We start from the raw sequence: 25394 nt of genomic DNA, 5'->3' as shown, positions 1-25394 counted from the left end.
GCTTCACTATAAATAAGGCTATCGTGTTTTTCCGAACTTTCTAGGGTGGTGGAAACTATTTAGTTTAAATAATTATAGGAGTAATTGAGTTTTTTGGATTTTATGGTAAAATGGTACTTGTTAAATATTCGGGTAAACATACGACTAAGAAACGCTTCACTATAAATAAGGCTATCGTGTTTTTCCGAACTTTCTAGGGCGGTGGTAACTATTTAGTTTAAATAATTCTAGGATGAATTGAATTTTTTGGATGGTTTGGTAAAATGGTAGTTGTTAAATATTCGGGTAAACATACGACTAAGAAACGCTTCACTATAAATAAGACTACCATGTTTTTCCGAACTTTCTAGGGCGGTGGTAACTATTTAGTTTAAATAATTCTAGGAGGAACTGAGTTTTTTGGATGGTCTAGAAAAATGGGACTTGTTATATAGTCGTTTAAACATATGACTTATAAACTCTTCACTATAAATAAGGCTTTCGTGTATTTCCTAACTTTCTAGGGCGGTGGTAACTATTTATTTTAAATAATTATAGGAGGTATTGAGTTTTTTGGATGGTAGGGAAAAATGGTCCGTGTTAGATATTCGGGTAAACATACGACTAAGAAACGCTTCACTATAAATAAAGTTATCGTGTATTTCCGAACTTTCTAGGGTGGCGGTAACTATTTAGTTTAAATAATTCTAGGAGGAATTGAGTTTTTTGGATGGTGTGGAAAATTGGTACTTGTTAAATATTCGGGTAAACATACGACTAAGAAACGCTTCACTATAAATAAGGCTATGGTGTCTTTCCGAACTTTCTAGGGCGGTGGTAACTATTTAGTTTAAATAAGTCTAGGAGGAATTGAGTTTTATGGATGGTATGGAAAAATGGTACTTGTTATATATTCGGGTAAACATACGACTAAGAAACGCTTCACTATAAATAAGGCTATCGTTTTTTTCCGATTTTTCTAGGCGGGTGTAACTATTTAGTTTAAATAATTCTAGGAGGAATTGAGTTTTATGTATGGTATGGAAAAATGGCACTTGTTAAATATTCGGGTAAACATACGACTAAGAAACGCTTCACTATAAATAAGGCTATCGTGTTTTACGAACTTTCTAGGGCGGGGGTAACTATTTAGTTTAAATAAATCTAGGAGGAAATGAGTTTTATGGATGGTATGGAAAAATGGTATGTGTTAAATATTCGGGTAAACATACGACTAAGAAACGTTTCACTATAAATAAGTCTATCGTGTATTTCCGAACTTTCTAGGGAGGTGGTAAGTATTTAGTTTAAATAATTCTAGGAGGAATTGATTTTTTTGGCTGGTGTGGAAAAATGGTACTTGTTGATTTTTAGGGTAAACATAGGAGTAAGAAACGCTTAACTATAAATAAGCCTGTCGTGTTTTTCCGAACTTTCTAGGGCGGAGGTAACTATTTAGTTTACATAATTCTAGGAGGAATTGATTTTTATAGATGGTATAGAAAAATTGTACTTGTTAAATATTCGGGTAAACATACGACTATGAAACGCTTCACTATTTTCTATACTTGGTGGTCATTAAAAGCAAAATTTTTGTGTTAAATAAGTAGTTTTTGTATCCTTTAAAAGAGCTTTACGGGGATTGAGAGTCTCAGTTGCCAGATTCCGTGTGATTTTTCTTCTTTTCAATAAAGACATTCGATATCCTAAAAGTGTTTAATTCAAATTTTTTTAAAACTTCTAAATTTTTCAACTTTATTTATTTTTTCTTTTTGTACATAACTTAAAATGTCAAAATATGCTTACAGTTCTAACAATTGCGCTCTGTGATTGGTCAGAGACACGATGTGACTTTCCCAATGGTATTCTATGACCGGTTATTGACACTACCTAATCTATTGCATGTATTAAATTAGTATTTTTTACACAGTGGAACGATAGACACATAAGTCACATCTATAAAAAAAAAGTGAAGATAGAGCAGATTAATAATGTGTGTTTACATAACAAGGTTATTGTAGCATTGAGTGCTGACAAAGAGAAGTATTTAAACTTTGAAGCAAGTACAGGTGGTAACACTATTGGAAATGTATGCATGCATTGTCATGACAGTAAGGAATTAAATTTCTCTTGGGAATACCGAAAAAATTCAACTCTTACGTTGGTGGTTATGCGAGATTGAGATCTCCAGAGAAGATTGCACTCAAAGAGAATGCCAACATAAAAATAATCATTGATGATAGAGGACAACTCCTTGCTACTATTGCAGGTAACACATTACCTACTGATACATCCGATCGTCACCTTTCGGGTATTAGCATTCAACGGAAGATAAATAAAAAAAAGGCCTGCTCTTCTGCTAATATTGTAAACATTTCTTGTCTACGTGCCGAAACTGTTACCTGTGTAAAAATAATGTGATAATAGACAGTGAAATTGCCAGAAAAATAAAAAGGGCATTGTCAGAAAATATCACGATGGAATATAAAGATGAATCGATGAAAAACAAAGCACCAGCAAACGTTACTGCCATTGATCAAGCAGTCATTGAACCAAATAATACCAAAGACGAAAAGCATATTGAGCCTGTTGATGAGACACCAGTAAAAATTGTGTATGACTCAAAATGGAATAATGATTATTCTACTGATTACGAACTAAGAGAAGACAATAGCTATAATATCAAGCGAGAACATGGTGAACTATTTTATGGAGCAGATTCAAAATGTCCAAAGTTAATCATTGATATTAATAATGTTTCATAATATATTTTTGTATTAATATTCTACATAGCAATATTTCATTAAAAATATATTATGCATTACATTGTTATGTGTTCATTATTTTTAGAGTAAGCTAGCATATCAAACGTTTAGAATGTCTAATATAACCTCGGAGATGTAAGAAAAGGAATTTGCATACATCTATTGTCAGACACACGGGAACAAATTCTTTCTTGAATTCGCCTCCTGGATAAATAAAAAAAGACATTTCATTCAAGAAATTATGACGAAACTCTAAGTAAGCAACAAACTCTTTCTTGAAGTTACCTCATGGATACACAATGCAGAAATTTCATTTAAGAAATTATCAAAAATTGTAAGTAAGTAACAAATTCTTTCAAAAATATGTTAATACGTTTAAGCAATAAATATCTTGTATCTTAACCCGTTTTTATTCTTCAGAATATTTTTAATAATTTAATTAAATTATTAATAAATTTTAAGAAAGTAACAATAGCTTTATAGAATTAGCTTCATGTACAAAATACAGATATATAATTAAAGAAATAATAATAAAATCGCAAGTAAGTAATAAAATCTTTATTGTTTTCACCTATTGGACACACAATACTGAAATTTTATTAAACAACTTATGAATGAATTGTAAATAGGTAAAACAATCATGTTACCTCATGTATACACAATGCAGAAATTTCACTTAAGGAATTATCAAAAATTTTAAGTAAGTAGCAAATTCTGTCTTGAATTCGCCCCCTGGGTAAATAAAAAAGACAGTTCATTAAAGAAATTATGAAAAAATTGTAAGTAAGTCGCAAATTCTTTCTTGAATTCACCTGCTGGATAAACAAAAAAGACATTTCGTTCAAGAAATTATGACAAAATTCCAAGTAAGTAACAAACTCTTTATTGTTTTCATGACTTAGATACACGATGTAGAAATTTAATTCAAGAAATTATTAAAAAATTCTCAGTAAGTAACAATTTCTTTCTTGAAGTCAGCTCTTGGATACAGAATACGGAAATTTCATTTAATAAATTATGAAAAAAAAAACAATTTCTTTCTTGAAGTCAAATCTTGGATACACAATACGGATATTTAATTAGAGAAATTATGAAAATATTTGTAAGTAAGTAACAAACTGTTTTTGTTTTCACCTCTTGGATACACAGTACAGATATTTCATTTAATAAATTATGAAAAAACTACAAGTAAGTACCTTTTTTTTTTCTCTTTATCAAAACAAATCTTAACTTTTCTAAACGATGTAGAAATTTAATTCAAGAAATTATGGAATAATTCTCGGTAAGTAACAATTTTCTTCTTGAAGTCAACTCATAGGTACACAATATTGAAATTTCATTCAAGAATTTCATGACTTAGATACACTATGTAGAAATTTGATTCAATAAATTATGGAAAAATTCTCAGTAAGTAACAATTTCTTTCTTGAACTCATCTCTTGGATCCACAATACGGAAATTTCATTAAAGAAATTATGAAAATATTTTTAAGTAAGTAACAAACTCTTTATTGATTTCACCTCTTGGATATACAATACAGATACTTCATTCAAGTAATTATGCAAAAATAACAAGTAAGTAACTTTTTTTCTCTTTATCACAAACAATGTTCACTTAGCTAAATGATGTAGAAATTTAATTCAAGAAATTATTGAAAAAATTCTCAGTAAGTAACAATTTCTTTCTTGAAGTCAACTCTTGGATACGTAATACGGTAATTTCTTTCAAGAAATTATGAAAAAATTGTAACTAATTAGCAAATTCTTTCTTGAATTTACCTGTGGGACAAACAAACAAAACATTTCGTTCAAGAAATTATGAAAAAATTCTAAGTAATTAACAAACTCTATTGTTTTCACAAGTTAGATATACGACGTAGAAATTAAATTCAAGAAATTATGAAAAAATTCTCAGTCTAAGTAGCAAATTCTTTCTTGAATTCACCTGTTGGATAAACAAAAAAGAACATTTCGTTCAAGAAATTATGACAAAATTCTAAGTAAGTAACAAACTTTATTGTTTTCACGAGTTAGATATACGACGTAGAAATTAAATTCAAGAAATTATGAAAAAATTCTCAGTCTAAATAGAAAATTCCTTCTTGAATTCACCTGTTGGATAAACAAAAAAAACAAAAAAAAGACATTTCGTTCAATAAATTATGACAAAATTATAAGTAAGTAAAAAAATTTATTTTTTTAACGAGTTAGATATAAGATGTAGAAATTAAATTAATGAAATTATGAAAAAATTCTCATTAAGTAACCATTTCTTTCTTGAAGTCAACTCTTGGATACACAATACGGAAATTTAATTCAATAAATTATTAAAAAATTTGTAACTAATTCACAAACTATTTTTATTAATTTCACCTATTCGATATACACTAGAGATTCTTCATTCAATAAATTAGGAAAAAATATCAATTAAGTATCTTTTTTTTTTCTCTTTATCAAAAACAATTTTAACATATATAATTTGTATATAAATGTAGTTAAGGAAATTATTATAAAGTTATAAGTAAGTAACAATTTATTTCTGGAAGTCAACTCTTGGATACACACCATAATGAAATTTCATTCAAGAAATTATAAAAAATATTTGTAAGTAAGTAACAAGCTCTTTATTGATTTCACCTCTTGAATATAGAGTACAGATACTTCATTCAAGAAACGTGATTAAACACGTTTTGAAACTACCTGCTATTTGTATGCCTGTCCTTGGCACTGGTCCACCCGAACAGGGCTTCCCCAAGTTTTCCAACCCCGTAGAAAAAAGTGAGCAGTACGAAAACTCCACGTTTTCAACCAGACTGGTTTCTTAGGGATCAATAGGGAGAGATATGTAAATTCGACATAGCTTTATTTCATTTTTTTTAAGGTTCATTTAGACGAGGTTACGTGCGCGCAGGTAACCTCGTCTAAATGAACCTTAAAAAAAAATGAAATAAAGCTATGTCGACTTTGCATATCTCTCCTGATTGGTCCCTAAAAAACCAGTCTGGTTGAAAACGTGGGGTTTTCGTACTGCTCACTTTTTTGCAATGTGTAGGAACCAGTGGGGAATCCCCGCTCGTTTGGAAAGGTGCCAAGGAAAGTCATAAAAATAGTATGTAGTTTCAAAACGTGTTTAATCACGTTTCTTGAATGAAGTATCTGTACTGTATATTCAATAGTTGAAATCAATAAAGATCTTGTTACTTACTTACATATATTTTTTATAATTTATTTAATGAAATTTCCTTATTGTGTGTATCCACGAGTTGGCATCAATAAATAAATTGTTACTGACTGAGAACTTTATAATAACTTACTTAACTAAATTTCTATACCACGTATATAATTTAAAATTGTTTTTTATAATTAGAAAAAAAAAGCTACCTAATTGATATTTTTTCCTAATTTCTTGAATGAAGAATCTGTAGTGTATATCCAAGAGGTGAAATTAATAAAGAGTTTGTTACTTACTTACAAATATTTTAATAATTTCTTGAATGAAATGTCCGTATTGTGTATCCATGAGTTGACTTCAAGAAATAAATTGTTGCTTAGTAAGAAATTTTTCATAATGTAATTAAATTAATTTCTAAGTCGTATATCAAACTCTTGAAAACAATAAAGTTTGTTGCTTGATTAGCATTTTGTCATAATTTATTGACTGAAATGTATGGTTTGTTTTTTTTTTGTTTATCCAACAGGTGAATAAAATAAAGAATTTGATACTTAGACTGATAATTTTTTCATAATTTCTTGAATTTAATTTATACGTCGTATATCTAACTCGTTAAAAAAATAAATTTTGTTACTTAATTAGAATTTTGTCATAATTTATTGAATTAAATGTTTTTTCTTTGTTTATACAACAGGTGAATTAAAGAAAGAATTTGCTTACGTAGACTGAGAATTTTATCATAATTTATTGAATTTAATTTCTAAGTCGTATATCTAACTTGTGAAAACAATAAAGAGTTTGTTACTTACTTAGAATTTTGTCATAATTTCTTGAACGAAATGTCTTTTTTGTTTGTCCCACAGGTAAATTCAAGAAAGAATTTGCTACTTAGTTACAATTTTTTCATAATTTCTTGAATGAAATTTCCGTATTACGTATCCAAGAGTTAACTTCAAGAAAGAAATTGTTACTTACTGAGAATTTTTTCAATAATTTCTTGAATTAAATTTCTACATCATTTAGCTAAGTGAAAATTGTTTGTGATAAAGAGAAAAAAAAGTTACTTACTTGCGATTTTTTCATAATTTCTTGAATGAAGTATCTGTACTGTATATCCAAGAGGTGAAATCAATAAAGAGTTTGTTACTTACTTACAAATATTTTCATAATTTCTTGAATGAAATTTCCGTATTGTGGATCCAAGAGATGAGTTCAAGAAAGAAATTATTACTTTACTGAGAAATTTTTCGTAATTTCTTGAATCAAATTTCTACATCGTGTATCTAAATCATGAAATTCTTGAATGAAATTTCCATATTGTGTATCCATGAGTTGACTTCAAGAAGGAAATTGTTACTTACTGAGAATTTTTTCCTAATTTCTTGAATTAAATTTCTACATCATGTAGCTAAGTGAAAATTGTTTTTGATAAAGAGAAAAAAAGTTACTTAATTGTGGTTTTTTCATAATTTCTTGAATGAAGTATCTGTACTGTATATCCAAGAGGTGAAAACAAAAAGAGTTTGTTACTTACTTACAAATATTTTCATAATTTCTCGAATGAAATTTCCGTATTGTGTATCCAAGAGTTGACTTCAAGATAGATATTGTTTTTTTTTTATAATTTATTAAATGAAATTTTCGTATTCTGTATCCAAGAGCTGACTTCAAGAAAGAAATTGTTACTTACTTAGAATTTTTTCATAATTTCTTGAAGGAAATTCCTGCATCGTGTATCTAAGTCATGAAAACAATAAAGAGATTGCTACTTACTTGGTATTTTATCATAATTTCTTGAACGAAATGTCTTTTTTGTTTATCCAGCAGGTGAATTCAAGAAAGAATTTGCGACTTACTTACAAATTTTTCATAATTTCTTTAATGAACTGTATTTTTTTTCTTTATTTACCCAGGGGTTGAATTCAAGAAAGAATTTGCTACTTACTTAAAATTTTTGATAATTCCTTAAGTGTAATTTCTGCATTGTGTGTCCATGAGGTAACATGAGTTTGTTACCTATTTACAATTACATCATAATTTCTTAAATGAAATTTCAGTATTGTGTGTCCAATAGGTGAAAACAATAAAGACTTTATTACTTACTTGCGATTTTATTATGATTTCTTGAATTAAATATCTGTATTGTGTCCAGGAGGCGAATTCAAGAAAGCTATTGTTACTTATTTACAATTTCTTCATAATTTAATGAAATGATTAAAACTATTCTAAAGAATAAAGATGGGTTAAGCTTAATGTTATTTATTGCTTAAACGTATTAACATATTCTTGAAAGAATTTGCTACTTACTTACAATTTTTGATAATTTCTGAAATGAAATTTCTGCATTGTGTATCCATGAGGTAACTTCAAGAAAGAGTTTGTTGCTTACTTAGAATTTCGTCATAATTTCTTGAATGAAATGTATTTTTTTATTTATCCAGGAGGCGAATTCAAGAAAGAATTTGTTCCCGTGTGTCTGACAATAGATATATGCAAATTCCTTTTCTTACATCTCCAAGGTTTTATTAGACATTCTAAACGTTTGATATGCTAGCTTACTCTAAAAAATAATGAACACATAACAATGTAATGCATAATATATTTTTAATGAAATAATGCTATGTAGAATATTAATTCAAAAATATATTATGATACATTATTAATATCAATGATTAACTTTGGACATTTTGAATCTGTTCCATAAAATAGTTCACCATGTTCTCTCTTGATATTATAGCTATTGTCTTCTCTTAGTTCGTAATCAGTAGAATAATCATTATTCCATTTTGAGTCATACACAATTTTTACTGGTGTCTCATCAACAGGCTCAATATGCTTTTCGTCTTTGGTATTATTTGGTTCAATGACTGCTTGATCAATGGCAGTAACGTTTGCTGGTGCTTTGTTTTTCATCGATTCATCTTTATATTCCATCGTGATATTTTCTGACAATGTCCTTTTTATTTTTCTGGCAATTTCACTGTCTATTATCACATTATTTTTACACAGGTAACAGTTTCGGCACGTAGACAAGATATGGTTTACAATATTAGTAGAAGAGCAGGCCTTTCTTTTATTGATCTTTCGTTGAAAACTAATACCCGAAAGGTGACGATCGAACGTACCAGTAGGTAATGTGCTACCTGCAACAGTAGCAAGGAGTTGTCCTCTATCATCAATGATTATTTTTATGTTGGCATTCTCTTTGAGTGCAATCTTCTCTGGAGATCTCAATCTCGCATAACCACCAACATAAGAGTTGAATTTTTTCGGTATTCCAAAGAAATTTAATTCCTTAATGTCATGACAATGCATGCATACATTTCCAATAGTGCTACCACCTGTACTTGTTTCAAAGTTTAAATACGTCTCTTTGTCAGCATTCAATGCTACAATAACCTTGTTATGTAAACACACTTTATTAATCTGCTCCATCTTCACTTTTTTTTTATAGATATGACTTATGTGTCTATCGTTCCACTGCGTAAAAAATACTGATTTAATACATGCAATAGATTAGGTAGTGTCAATAACCGGTCATAGAATACCAGTGGGAAAGTCACATCGTGTCTCTGACCAATCACAGAGCGTAATTGTTAGAGCTGTAAGCATATTTTGACATTTTAAGTTATGTACAAAAAGAAAAAATAAATAAAGTTAAAAAATTTCGAAGTTTTAAAAAAGTTTGAATTAAACACTTTTAGGATATCGAATGTCTTTACTGAAAAGAAGAAAAATCACACGGAATCCGGCAACTGAGACTCTCAATCCCCGTAAAGCTCTTTTAAAAGATACAAAAACTACTTATTTAACACAAAAATTTCGTTTTTAATGACCAGCAAGCAAATAAAATAGTGAAGCGTTTCTTAGTCGTATGTTTACCCGAATATTTAACAAATACCATTTTTCTAAACCATCAATAAAAATCAATTACTCCTAGAATTATTCAAACTAAATAGTTACCTCCGCCCTATAAAGTTCGGAAAAGAACGATTGCATTATTTATAGTGAAGCGTTTTTTAGTCGTATGTTTACCAGAATATTTAAAAAATAGTATTTTTACACGCAGTCAACAAAAGTCAAGTCCTCCTTGAATTATTTAAAGTAAATAATAACAACCACCCTAGAAATTTCATAAAGACACGGTAGACTGATTTATAGTGAAGAGTTTCTTAGTCGTATGTTTACAAAAAAATTCAACACCTACCAATTTTCTACACCATCCACAAAACTCAAGTCCTCCTAGAATTATTTAAACTAAATCGTTACCACCGCCCTAGAAAGTTCGGAAAGACACGATAGCCTTATTTATAGTGAAGCGTTTCTTAGTCGCATGTTTACCCGAATATTTAACACGTACCATTTTTCCACACCAGCCACAAAACCCAATTCCTCCTAGAATTATTTAAAATAAATAGTTACACCCGCCTAGAAAAATTTGAAAAACACTATAGCCTTATTTATAGTGAAGCGTTTCTTAGTCGTATGTTTACCCGAATATTTAACAAGTACCATTTTTCCAAACCATCCATAAAAATCACTTCCTCCTAGAATTATTTAAACTAAATAGTTACCACCGCCCTAGAGAGTTCGGAAAGACACGATAGCCTTATTTATAGTGAAGCGTTTCTTAGTCGTATGTTTACCCGAATATTTAACAAGTACCATTTTTCCATACCATCCATAAAACTCAATTCATCCTAGAATTATTTACACTAAATAGTTACCACCGCCCTAGAAAGTTCGAAAAAACACGATATACTTATTTATAGTGAAGATTTTCTTTTTCGTATGAGTACCTGAATACTTAACAAGTATCATTTTTCCACACCAGCCACAAAACTCAATTCCTCCTAGAATTATTTAAACTAAATAGTTACAGAAGCCCTAAATCTTTTGGAATAACACGGTAGACTTGTATATAGTGAAGCGTTTCTTTTTCGTCTGTTTACACGAACATTTATCAACTACCATTTTACCAAACCAGCCACAAATCTCAATTCCTCCTAGAATTATTTAAACCAAATAGTTACCACCGCCCTAGAAAGTTCGGAAAAACATGATAGCCTTATTTATAGTGAAGCGTTTCTTAGTCGTATGTTTACCCGAATATTTAACAAGTACCATTTTTCCATACCATCCATAAAACTCAATTCCACCTAGAATTATTTAAAATAAATATTTAAAACCGCGCTAGAAATATCTGAAAAACACGATAGCCTTATTTATAGTGAAGCGTTTCTTAGTCGTATGTTTACCCGAATATTTAACAAGTACCATTTTACCATACCATCCATAAGACTCAATTCCTCCTAGAATTATTTAAACTAAATAGTTACCACCGCCCTAGAAAGTTCGGAAAAACACGATAGCCTTATTTATAGTGAAGCGTTTCTTAGTCGTATGTTTACCCGAATATTTAACAAGTACCATTTTTCCATATCAGCCACAAAACTCAAGTCATCATAGATTTATTTAAACTAAATAGTTACCCCAGCCCTAGAAAGTTCAGAAAAACACGATAGCCTTATTTATAGTGAAGCGTTTCTTAGTCGTATGTTTACACGAATATTTAACAAGTACTATTTTTCCATACCATCCATAAAACTCAATTCCTCATAGAATTATTTAAACTAAATAGTAACCCCTGCCTCGCACAGAAAGTTCAGAAAGACACGATAGCCTTATTTATAGTTGTAACCAAAAGTCAAAAATGGAATTTTGATAACAATTGACAGGAATTGGGTTTTTATGCAGATTGCAACTATATAAATTTCATTACGTTTAATATCTAGCCACCAAATGCTCCAAGCCTCAGAAGGAAAAGGGATTTTGAAAACAGGGAGCCCGATTTTCGAAAAAAGGGGTACGCCGCGTGCACCTGTACCCCCCTTTTCACTGCACCCGTGTATACCCAAACCCCCCCGTGCAACGGTATCCCCTTTAACTGAACCCTAGTGCACCTCACCCCGCCCAGCAACCCATCCCCCACAAAACACTTTTCAGCCAGTTATTTTTAAATTGACAATATTTTTCAAACGTTACTTATGTATTATACAGACCACATCGGCGAGGTAAAGCTATGTCAAGTCACAATGTCATTCTATCGTTACTTTTCAATTAAGCTATTGAATACTTTCTAGCAATGTCTATTGTAAGCGTCAAATCTATTAAGTATCTGATCTTATTCTTTGTATTGTTGATGCACGCATCTCATTCTTTAATTGTCCATGAGGCATTCTTAACCTTCTCAATACCTTTACGCAAATATCTTTTCGCAAAAAAAAATTCGCAAATCTCGTAAACTAAAAAAGTAATTACCCTTTTCAAAAAACATTAGTCCTTCTATTAATGAATCCGTGAAACGAAACCAGTCTGAATGCATCACACAAACATCAGGCTCCTAGTTCCAAAAATGGAATGCATGTAGGGTTTGTAGTAATAGGTTTAAAAACCTATTAGCCAAGTTTAAAAAAAAAAAAACCTACTAATCAACTTACAGATGAATGACCACGGATTTAAACTAAAAAATATTCAAATCCTAATAACCAATCAAGTTATACTCGTTCCTCTTTGCAGGCAAATGACCCTGGTAACACCAAATCGTTTAAAGTACCTACATACATATCCATGCCTCAGGCGTAGGGTTCACATATATAGATGCCTGGCCCGTGGTAAGGCATATTACGCAATCACTGGCCGGAGTGCATTCAAAAAATGAGTGTCACATTAGAAAACCTGTCTTCTAAGGCATGTACCGTTCATAGTAATAGGTAACTGGACCGTGGTAAGGCATATTACGCAATCACTGGCCGGAGTGCATTCTAGCATACAACTGTTGTATTAAGAAAAAACTCAAAATTAAAGACGGGGGGGGGGGGCAAAGGCTGGAAGACCGGTCTCCTCTGGGTAATTTTTCTTAAGTTTTCTTTTGCAAAAATCATTCCTTACTAGTAGCAAAGATAAAAAAAAGAAAATAAAAGTGAAGAAAGTGTAAAAAATAACCCGTTCTATGAAAAAAACAACCTTTTAGCGTGATTAGCTTAAAAGTAACAGGCCTAGGAGGAAATCCAACTATAACTCCCAGTCTCCGTAGGCCAATTTGTTACTGTGACTCATCTGGATGGGTCAGATGTTACTGTGACTCATCTGTGACGAATACTATCGGCATTTTGCTCCTGTTGATTAGCCTGGTGAGTCATTAAGCTGCCCATGATGATTCTAGTGTGTCTCCAAGTTCCGTACAACACTAACTGCTTCTGCTATAAATTTTTTACTGCGTAATGTCAGCAAAATACCGATACCCTGGTGGACACTCAACCTTCTTTGCCCCGTCTTGTTCATAGCTTCTGTTTTGAATTCTTTTTCAAGAGATTCCCAAAGATTTTAATCCATATTTCAAAGTCTCCTCTAAACCTAATCCGTGTAGAGTTATTCTAGGCTAAGTTTGAACTCGAACAGGCAAACACGACAATTTTACTCATTTGGGGATATTCTTAAGTATCGACTTGTCTGTAAATTTGGTTTTATTTGTTGTTCCTAATTACAGGAGCAGGCTGATCTTGAGTTGTTGGATTCTTGGGTTTCAGACGGCTATATGTACTGCAAATTTAAACGTGATGGCTTACAAATAAATAGTGGTGCAGAATTTGATCTCAGTCAGCCCTGGTATATACTGCTTGCATCTGCAACTGCTGTTGCTGGTAAGTTTTATCTCGACATCCTTGTTTGAAGTGTATTCTAACGTCCTATAGATGGCTTAGTGCTCCAATTGGCTGAAACAAATGTCCTTGAATTTCAAGCCTGAGTGTAACCTCTAAAGTGCCCCTTACACAATGTGCATTATTCCCATTAATTCAACTCATTCCCTGAACCTTCCTAGGTTCAGGTGACTTCCTAGCCTTTTCTGTATATTTTTATCAAGATCAATCAAGCCTGACTCCATAGACTGCATAATGTAAAATGCAATTGCTTAATGACTGTTCAGCTTAAGATTTACTTATGTTTGTCGTTTCAATTTCACTCGAACTATAATGTCCCGGAAACATTACATGAATTGGACGTATCCTTGAATAAACAACCTAACCCACGTGCAGTTGGAACTGAGATAATTGGGCCCATCGCTAGTATTACTATCAAACAGTTCGTGTAACGAACTGTAAGTAGACCCCGCCGCCGCGCCGATGAGAGAAGATCGGCGGCGGCGGGGCCAAAAATAGCGCGCCACGCCGCGCCGCCGGTAAGATGTCGGCGGCGCGCCGCCGGCGTGATCAATGTTGACCGCAAACATTAATGTTTTCATCAGTATTTCTCAAATCACAGCTTAAATTTACAACAGATTCAAGCCTATTCATGAGTTCAAAAATTCACACGTCGCTGGCTGGAAACTTGTCTTCTTTGTTATTCATCAAGAGAAGTAGAAATCTGGTAGAAACGAAATGGCTCTGACGTTTCAGAACCCTTGCATAATACGAGTAGTTGAAGTATCTATTAGCTATGTATTCTTAACATAAATAATCATCAAAATTAGTAGTTTTTTTCATCGAGCATTACTGCATACAAAACTTCAAATACCGTATCACAAAATTCGTCAGTTATCTGAGTAAAAACTTAGAATATAAGTTGTGAACTTAGAAGCTTAATTTTTTCATAATGCTCTTTGCCTATATATGTTTTGTCACCTTTAAAACAGTTGAAATGGGCGACTTTGATATTGATTGTTTTTTTGTGCTTTTGGATTCCTAAAAAGCCTTCTTGTATTAAAAACTGGTTTTTTATAGCAATTTTAAAAAAATGCATTTTAAAGTTTTTTTTGGTTTCTTTATAGAATATATGTCATGTAGGCTAAGGCTGAACTGCTGCTTTTTTATTGGTTTTGGCTGCTCTTTTGGATATTATTCATTTTTCCTTTTGGGGATTCATTCCAAATTATAAACTGATAAATACCTAATATCAGTCAAATTATAAACTGCATCTAAAAGGAGTAAATTTATCAAATTGAAAAATACATGATGAACGCTTCACATGAGAACGTTTCAATTACAATGAAACAAAAAACACTTAATGGTTTATTCGGTATGAAGAAGAACGAAGTGCTAGTTACTTTATAAGGTAAAAAATGAAAAGCTTATCCATTTTAAATGTAATTTAATCAAATATGCAGACTGAAGTAGGTCCAAGAAGATGTTGGGATTTTCATCCTAGTTTGCCACTTTTAATCCAAGCAGAATGTTAGGACACTTAGTATCAGTTACTGAGTTTAAGCTTTGATTTCCAAATGATCACAAAAATTACCAAATTTAAGAGAGTCGCAACAATAAGTCACATGTGGTCAAAATACTCAAAGCCAGCTATTTGATCCCCATACATGTTCAAAGTTTCTACTATGGTCATTTCCATGGAATTATCCAAAGAGTTTCTTCTTAAAATAGCTTTCAAGCATGGGTAGGAATATTTAGCCTTTTTTGCTTTTCTACAAAGATTTGAAAAACGTGATATAATATTCAGAATGTTACATTTGTGCATATTTTTGGTAATCATTTGTGGGGTGATCGAATTTTTTAAACCACTGTAGATACTTAAGAACGTTGCAACATCTAGTACCCTGAGGTCATAAGACTGTCAAAGACTCCTCCTTGAACCTCCCAAATTGAAAGCTTTTATTATGACCAGGCCTTTTAATGTAACTTGGGCACTTGACAAAGGGCGCCATTGTGAATCGAGCGCAACGTTAGGTGGGGATGTCGATATCGCTTTCGTCACACCAATTCGTTTTAGTGTGAATCTGCCTGGTACTTATGAATGAATGTTTTCAAAGTAAACCCGTTTCATCAATAAAAAAAACGGGCTACACGCATATGTCCCTTTCCCTTTGGACGACAAAACCATGCAAGTGCTGTATCAAGTATAACTCACGACAATCTTGTTAATTTTCGTCAACTTTTCAACTTTTTGGCATCCCTGCTTTCAATAAAAAAAAATCAAGGTACTATCAATTAAATATGATGATTCTCTTTGCCCCCCCCTCTGGATATCATAAAGATAGGATACTGTCTTTGCTATAAATAAAAAAATAATTATTTTATTTGCATCTCTGCTTTCAAAAAAAAATCCAGGCTTTGTAATTTAAATATGATAGCTCAATACCCCCCTCCTCTCGGGATCCCACCTTGATAGGATGCCGTCTCTGCTTTAAATAAAAAAAATAATTATCTTATTGGCACCCCTGCTTTAAAAAAAAATCGAGGTATTATCATTTAAATATGATAACTCACTGCCCCCCCCCCCCCCTCGGGATACCACCTTGATAGGATGCCGTTTCTGCTTTAAATTTGAAAAAAATGAACTTTTTGGGATCCCTGCTTTCAATAAAAAAAAAAATTCGAGATATTATCATTTAAATATAATAACTCTCTACCCCCCTTCCCCTCTGGATACCACCTTGATAGGATACCGTCTCAGCTTTCATTAGAAAATTAATTTAATTAATTAACTATGTCAAGCTAATGTTCTAGTAAATACGTGAAAAAACGTTAAACAGATTGTCTTCCTTGAAAAGAAAAATTTGAGGGAACTAGTAAAGAAGTACAATTAAAAACACAAAAATGTCAAAATTATTCAGATATACCTCAAATTATTGAAAAACTGAGTCATAGATTCGCCTTGCCATTCAATAAGATCCAAAGAATCTAATTAAAAGGGAGCACACACAAAATCCAAATTAGGCCAGTAGCCTATGAGAAATCGCAAAATACCCAAGACAATGATCAAGTCCTAATGGGGTGCCCTGGGTCTATCAGAATATTTCAACGATTTCCCAGGGAATTTGATATCATTTCTTCCGTTTCTGCTTTAAATGAAAAAAATTATTAGCTTTTTGGCATCCTTGCATCCAATTTGAAAAAAATGAGGTATTATCATTTAAAAATGATAGCCCCCTATCCCCTCCTATAGGCAATAATTTACAATTTATTTACGAAGCATATTTTTGGGGTAACTTCCTGTTCAATCTTTAATCCCCCAACCTTGTATATAGCTTAGTCTATAGCCAAATTGAGTCTCAATAGAAGGTTGTTTTTTTTGGGGGGGGGGGGTAAAAAAGTCTCAGAAAGAAGATTGTATTTTCTAACAGGCGTTCAACAATTGAGTATTGAACATTAAGAAAATCTTATCTAAAAACAGCAAAAAAAAAAAATCTGCAAATTTACCATTCAGCTGTAAAAACAATTTGTCGGCTGTCAATTTAAAAATCCAACTGAAGGCTAAAGCTGTATAGTAGTGAATGCGTTCTATAATTATATTCAACTTGAAAATAAAATTCTTGACTTCGAATGATGTAAGAAATAGCGATTGGGAAACTGCATTCGAAATGATTTAAACTCATTTCATAAAGACGATACTTTTTTTGACAACATATGAAGAACTGTGTATATTGCAATATCTGCAAATGCATATTGCATCTGTTTGGTTTTTATGCAAAGTAACAAAAGAGACGAAAACTAATGAACAAGAGAGTAGTGAAGAATTATGGTATGCAAAGTAATATTTGGCAGGGAAAGTCACTGGTGATAAATTGCTAGGGGGGGGGGGGCACCGTGATTGCGTGATTTTCGGGGAGTCGGGGAACCAAATTTTTTTTCGGAGTGACGCACAGATTTTTGGGGAAATACCCGAAAATTCTGGGATAGTGCAAGCCCTGCTTGATTTCTAATCAGGAAAATCGAAATACTAAACCACATGAGAAGGAAAAGCTTCTACTTTGCGGTTGACGCAATAAAGAATTGTACCGATCATGTGAGTTGGTAGCCGATTGGTACAGAATTGCCACAAAATTAATTTGAAGTCGACCGAACGCCGCCACCTCTGCCGGCGGCGTTACGACACTTCGGCGGCGTTCGACCGGGCCTCTCGTCGGCGGCGTTCGGTCGATCCGCCGGCGCGGCGCCGGGGTCTAACTGTAAGTAAGGAGCGACTCGGCTCAATAATGACCAAAACTCAAAAAATCGGAATTTTGATACCAATAGATACACAAAAAAATCAGATTTTAATGCTGATTTCAAATATATAAGTTTCATCAAGTTTAGTCCTCATCAAAAGTTACGCGCCTGAGAAAATTTGCCTGATTTTTGAAAAAAGGGGGAAACACCCTCTAAAAGTTGAAGAACCTTAATGAAAATCACACCATCAGATTCAGTGTATCAGAGAACCCTACTGTTCAGGTTTCAAGCTCCTATCTACAAAAATGTAGAATTTGTATTTTTTGCCAGAAGAAAGATCACGGATGCGTGTTTATTTTATTCTTATTTTTTCCCCATGGGTGATCGTAATGGCCCAGTGGTCCTAGAATATCGTGGGAGGGCTCATTTGAACGGAAATTAGAAGTTCTAGTGCCCTTTTTAAGTGACCAAAAAATGGAGGGCAACTAGGCCCCCTCCCACGCTCATTTTTCCCAAAGTCACCCGATCAAAATTTTGAGCTATCCATTTTGTTCAGCATGGTCCAAAATATAATAACTATGTCTTTTAGGATGACTTAATCCCCCAAAGTCCCCGAGGGGAGGGCTAAAAGTTATGAACTTTACCCAATGTTTATATATAGTATTGGTTATTGGGAAGTATACAGACGTTTTTAGGGGGGATTTTTTCTGGTAGTTGAGGGGGGGGGAGGATCTTTCCAAAGGGGAAGGGACATTGCTATGAAGGGGGCGCCGGATTTCCCAGCATTATTTAAAAAACGATCAGAAATCAAATAAAAAAAAAGTTTTTCAACTGAAAGTAAGGAGCAACATCAAAACTTAAAACGAACAGAAATTATTACGTGTATGATTGGGTTCGCCCCCTAGTCAAAACCTCGCTCTTTAAGCCAAAGATTTTTTAGTACTTTAATAAGAGATATTTATTCTAATTAATGGCCTTTGTTATAAAGGAGTCATTTTTAAAGAATTGGAACAAAATCCGAGCTTTAGCTTAAAGAGCGTGGTTTTGACTAGGGGGCGAACCGCCCAATATACGTATTAAAAATATATGAATATAGAAATTCGTCACGTATGTTAATTCGTAAGTTACGTATATTTATTACTAATAAAAACGTTCGTAAATAAAATTAAACAACTTTCGAGAAAGCCATTAAACCAAATAAAAGTAAAATTAATATATAAAACACTCTTTCTCACAACTCATTTTTTTGTAAACAATAAAAAACTTTAGCGTAAAGAGCGAGACGTTGAGGAGGGGACAGCCCCTTTCATATACGGAATTATTTCTGTTCGTTTTAAGTTTTAATGTCGCTCCTTACTTTCAGTTAAAAAAACTTGTTTTTTTATTTAATAATTGATAGAGGGCTAGGGTTGGTGCCACGACTTCTCAATCTTGCAACCTTAATTCTACATTTTAAAACTAAATCTAGTTTTAAAATATAACCTAAAAATTTTTTAGTAATAGTAATTGATCATAAAAAAAGACAAAATCAATCGATAGCACACCAAAAGCGTTGACTAAAAAATAAACGTCTAAAAAATAATCTAAGCGAAGCCATGAAGTAAATTAATTCTATTAAACAACCCAGGGGTAATTTATCCCTTTTTTTAAGTTTACTTGATTGCTCCCTATTTACGCCTCGAATCTTATCAAAAACAAAATCATATTCGGAAAATCTTTTTTTTTCTTTTTTTTTAAACAACTACTAGCAGTCACTATTGCCAGTTTCTGAAAGGCACTCTTGTTTTTGGAACTTTGCATTAGAATTTTCCAGGCAGCTTTTCATCATAAGATTGTTAAGTTAGGATTGTTAAGTTGATTGACATTATCATAAAAGTTCTTAAATATTTCAAAAGTTCTGAAATTAGTTGTGAAAAAAAAAAAAATAGCAATGTATGGAACATTGCCAGAAGGAGTTACATTTGGACTATTAGTTTTAGTTGGTGCTGATTAAGATAAAATTTCAATTCAATCTTGCAGAAGGAAAAGATTATCAGTAAGACTGATAAGTTTGACTTAGACAGCAATACATTTTGATAGTAGATAAGTTATTGTTTTTGTGATCTACATTGTTTTTATTAGCTCGAAAAATCAAATGAAAATTTATTTAAAAGTGAAGAGAAACAAAGAACTTAATTGCAATATTCTGTACGAAAATAACTCTAAAATAGCAACTTCGGAAAACGTCAGCGATTCAAAAATAGTTCTTAGTCTTACCCTTATCTTTACCATATTGTTGTATTTATCCTGGGGTTTCTATCGTAAGTAAATACTGCAATATAATACTTATTTATCTTTTTCCCAACCAGCTGGGACTGGTGTACTCACAGATGTTTACTTTGGAAGGGGGGAGGGGGAATCAAATTTTCCAGAATAGAAAAAAAACAGGCAACTTATAGGAAACTAGAAAAGATTCGGAACTTTTTTACTTTGGGGTTCAGGCTCTACCCCCCTTCTTTCTACCATCGCAGGTCATTGTGCAGAAGTTTCCTAAAAAAAGAGGGATGTTTTGCTTTAAGCATATGGGTTACCTTGGTTATTTTATCGAAAGAACAATATTTGTTAAATATAATATTCTACTCTTTATTTTATTTAATAGCATGGTGTATATAATGTCAATTACTTTTTTCCAGTGAAAATGATCAAAATATTCTTAATGAGCTGTAAAATGGCTTACTATGACAGCCGCACTCATGGAAATTTAGTTGTTTTTGGGGAGAGGGGAGGGGGAAGTAAAATCTGATATATGATAAAATTAACGGACGCAAATGTCTCCATAGTTTATGGTAATATGTTCTTGGACTTTACTGTCCTTCCATAAAAAGCAACAAAAAATGGAATAAAAGAAAAATAAAAAGGGATAAAAGTTTTTAGATTATGTTAGATATAATACTAATTTGTGTTTTTCATACGCAAGTCATACCTGTAGACATACGCGAAAGTGACAAGAATATCCTTAAGAAATGCTCAAAATAGTCTTTGGGATTTTTTCTTTTTTTTTGGGGGGGGGGGATCCAAAATTTGGACAGTTAGTCTTAAATTGAACTTTTTCGGGGTTTCCTATCCCCTACTCTTCCTACTTGTAAACCCCTCTCATCTGCAGTTTCAGAATGTTTGTCGCAATGTACGGAAAATATAATACAAGAATAATATAATGAATAGAAAATAGAAACCAATGGAAATACAAATTGAATCGTTAAATCGTTTAAACCCAATTCAGTGTTTTTTTTTTTACAAAAAATATTTTTTCAGAATATCTATAAGAAGGATCTAAAGGAGATTTAAAGAAAAGAAGCCAACTCATTTCTAGCAATGTTCTTTTATTTCTCATCTCAAATTTCAAAATAAAAACGATGGCCATTCGTAAGTGACTGGGTTAACATTCTTTCCTATTTTTGTTTATCTTGAAAATATCAAAGGTCAGATCCACTAGAAACTTAGAAATGACGAAATTCTACTTAAAGTAAGAGGAACTCAAGTGCACACAGGGTAAGGCTAGGATTTCTTGAAATACTTTTTTTAGGCTTAATGGGGCAGTCAAGGTGTATATCAAGCTTATCCTATAGAGAAAAACCGATTTTTCACTTACAAATTTGTCAAGATATGAGTAAAATTATACTTGTCCCAATTAGGGATGACAGTTTGCTTCATTGAAATAATTCATTACCTGAAAATAATATTCCTTGAGCTGCATCTTTTACGCTTAGCATGTTAGTGTAGTCTTTTATTGGGCTTAACGGGAATTCAAATTGTATATATTCAAATTCGTCTGGCTTATTTATACAAATTTTCAGGCGTTTTTCTTTTTCAGATAATATACTACCGCATTTAGGGTATTACGCTGCTCATACAGATGAGCCAGTATTACTTGGTGATGTACAAACCACTCCTCCACCTCAGCCGAGTGGTCCTACAACCCCACCCACCGCCTCAACAGAATCCAGCCCAAACACAGTATATCAGGATTGTGGTGGTACTAAAGGTTGTTTTGGCTACCCCAGTGACTGTGTATCTTCCCAGAGATGTGAGGTTCTTGTGACTTATCGGAATTATTCATCAACTCAGTTTGAATTCGAATTATTTGGCATTACTACCTCCTCTAAGAAGCACAAAGCTGCTGGTAGCTATATTGCTGTTGGTTTTTCAGAGGATCGTCGTATGGGGAACGATATTGTAATAGACTGTTCATTAATCGGTCAGAAAGCCTCGTTGGCCATGTCATACAATGTTGGGAAGCGTAACGAACGATTTTTAGATGTGAGTATTTTTACATATCTTATCTAAAAGGAAACTTGTGAAGTAACTAGAAAACTGGAGTAAGCACCCTGTAAGCTATTGGTCACCAACCTCCCACTCAGTCCGCCTCCCACTGGCTTTTACACTTTCCTCTTTGGAAACCAGTGGCATCGATTCACAAATTTAGAGGGGAGGACAAAACATTCTTCAACTTCTAGTGAAGGGGGTGGGGAATTTGTCATTTTTTCAAATTTTTCCAATTGAAAATAGCAAAAACTTTTTTTTAAATGAAAATACACCCAAAAGGTATTGCTCAAAATCTTGGGATGGGGAGAAAAAAAATATAGGGGGACACAGCCCCTCCACCCCCGCGTAATTTATGCCACCGTGGGAAACAAATGGTACAGCTCCATTTTTTATCTCCACTGAAGATAGCCCATTCGATGATTACAACTGAATCATTGGATTCTTTGCGTCTGTGTGTATTTGTTTTTATTATGTTGTAGATAGAATTCCTCGAGTGCGAAAACGAGAAGCTAAATAAATGTTCTCTAGAAAGTGAATTGACAGTAGATTCGTTATTCACTCACCAAAGAAGGATTACTTCTATGTTTACTTAATTTGTAACACGCGTTGGGCCAGAGCTTGAATCTTGTCTCTACGTACGTGCAACCAAATCACCTCATCTTGAACTTAATGTCAATAAAATTAGACTACTAGCCAACTGTGAATTATTCCATACGCCATTTTTTTGTGGAAAAATTAAGTATCTGGAAACACTGACTTCCCGTTAATATGCCCAGTTTAGCCTACTCTGCTATTTCGATGATTGATTTTAAGAGATAAAAAGTTTAGACTAATTAACAAAACGATTGAAAAAATTCCTATCATGAGCAACCTATTAGGGAGGATTTTCCGTCGTTTCTCAATATTCTGGCCGCTCTGACGCAAGCCAGATGGCTTCAAAAGTATGATTGTTTATGGAATGTTACGGGAACCCGACTTAAAGCTAAAAAATGAAAGTACTCGAAAATGTGTGTAACAACTGTAAATTGGTTCCAGTACGTAGTTCCCATTTGGGTCTGTTTGATATTTTAACGTATTTAGTATACCATATATCATAATTTTAGCCTCAAGAAGGATTACAGCTTCTGGAAGGACGTGAAGACAACGGCTATTTGTACTGCCGCCTTTTGAGGGACAGTGTAATTAACTATGACGGTGAATCCTTCAATATTGGTGAGACCGACTACCATCTTTTGCTTGCTGCTGGACCTGCAGATACAGGTAGGCTTATATTGTTTAAAAAGGGGGCAGATAAAAACGAAATTTATACCTTTACAAAATAAACTACAAGCAAATTGTTTTTGTAAATGACACAAAGCTAAGAATCCATTTCAAACTACATGTGTTAAATATCTAGGCATACTGAGTTTCAGTGTGCTGTAAAGAGTTTAACTCCTGTTGCATTTGATAGTCGCAAAGTAGTCGTATTTTAGACAGCTTTATTTTGAACGTTTTATTTTGTACAGCCTTCTGTAAATGTTTATGTTTGATTATGAAAATGGATGTATTTTCAATCGTCAAATCTTTCTTTTTACCTATTATTTTTAGCTAACAGAAAAGTAGTGTGAACTTCTTGGCTTCACTAGTAAGTTGACATTAATGTTGGCGTTACTGTTGTATATTAGGTATGTCAAAAGCGCTTCAGTGTTCGCGTTTGCCAACTGGTTACATATAACAAAACTGAACTTTGTAAAGGACGAAGGGCTGGGTTTTTCTGCAGCAGAAATAAACTTTTTATAAAGGATTTCTAATGTTATTTTCTCAGTTAATTCCATTTTCATTATCTCTTTAAACTCGACATAAGTCAGTCATGCAGAAAAGCCAGTATTTGCTGAAGAAATTCCGCTGGATGTAAGACAAATGTGAAAATCCACCAATATAACCATTAGGAAGCTCAACAAGCACCGATGTAAATGTTAAAATATCGTGTAAATAAGGGTAGGGACATCATTTGTTTAGGGAAAGGGCTGGGATAATGGAAAATGTTCCTAGTCCAGTAATTTCTTTTGTTCTAGGTGGATAGGAAATATTCAGAGTAAGGTAGCTACTTATAGCGTGGGCTCTTAATTTTCTTCTCTGTTGGCTTCATGTTGATAACATGGCAAAACTTTGTTAATGGATTTACACCCTATTGGTCAAATTACTGCCTGATATCAAGCTCCACAGCCAAGCCCTTGTATGCTAGAAAAACAGATTTATTTTGGACTAACTCATTCTGGTTGCCACCTAAGTTGGGAAGTGGATAGTTTCACTTACCTGGGTAGTATTATTAGTAAAGTTGTAAGAAGTAGAATAAACAAGGTCCAGATTGTTGTCATGGATGAAAAAGTTCGGAAAATAAGAAGAAACGCGGCGCTTCGGAAGACAGAGGAGGAATTGTTAGATGTTTCCAATAGGAATTGTCTACGGATAATTTTGGTTACCCGTTTGACTGAACGCATATCAAACAATAAGCTTTACGAAAAATGTGGTTCAATCCCACTTTCTAGGGCTATAATGAGAGACAGGTGGCTACGATGTGTTTTGTCGATAAAGAATGACAGTTTTACAGAGATGGTCCTTTTTGGTCATCCATCTTGGGCCAACCTAAAAACAGGTTGTCCCCGAATGGGGTGGAAAGAAGTCGTAAAGAAGGATTTACAGGAAATTGGAACTTCTTAGGAGGAGGTAAAGAGGAAAGCTTTGAACAAATTGGACGGAGGAGGAGAATGGGTTTCGTTAGCCTCAGGCAACTTGGTGCTGCTGTGCATTGCTAGTAGTAGTAGTAGTAAGATGGGAACACACTCCAAGGCTGACAATGTTTATCTGGTTCAACAAAGATTTCTTGTAAAAACTGTCTGTAAAAAATGAGCAATTTGTGTAATTTTGGCTCCTTATCCCTGGAACCGAGTGAGTTATAATGCCCTTGAAGGCATATTTGTTGGACCTCTCGGCTGTTTCTAGCAAAATGGCTACCTCAAAACTTTTGACCCATTTTATTCAGTAAAGCAAATATACCTCTCTAATGCCTTGATGTCGAAGCGTTGTTACATAAAAGTTAAGCCGGAGCGTGAAGATTTGGGAGTGGAAGGGGTGGCATCACTTCACGTTTAGGAATATGTAGGTCTTGATATTAGAAACGAATAGACATAAAAGAAAAATCAACGAGGTTTTCTAAATGAAAGTTTAGAGTGACATCAAAACTTCAAACAAACTGATATTG

At 33.0% G+C, this 25394-nt stretch overlaps 1 protein-coding gene across 1 annotated transcript in view; it reads left to right on the top strand.

The window, feature by feature from the left end:
• LOC148947703 (uncharacterized) overlaps positions 1-25394 on the top strand; it is a 196440-nt gene that overhangs the window by 152061 nt on the left and 18985 nt on the right. Inside the window, exons 10-12 of the mRNA XM_089095381.1 lie at positions 13465-13618; positions 21702-22147; positions 23257-23413. Coding sequence (XP_088951507.1) covers positions 13465-13618; positions 21702-22147; positions 23257-23413 — 757 coding nt within the window. The remainder of the gene's footprint in view (positions 1-13464; positions 13619-21701; positions 22148-23256; positions 23414-25394) is intronic.

Source organism: Artemia sp. Qi Xiang Cuo, chromosome 10, assembly GCF_049724085.1.
Source record: "Artemia sp. Qi Xiang Cuo chromosome 10, ASM4972408v1, whole genome shotgun sequence".
NCBI lineage: Eukaryota > Metazoa > Arthropoda > Branchiopoda > Anostraca > Artemiidae > Artemia > Artemia sp. Qi Xiang Cuo.
Note: the sequence above shows the minus strand (reverse complement) of the source record. Positions and strands in the feature narration are given on the sequence as shown.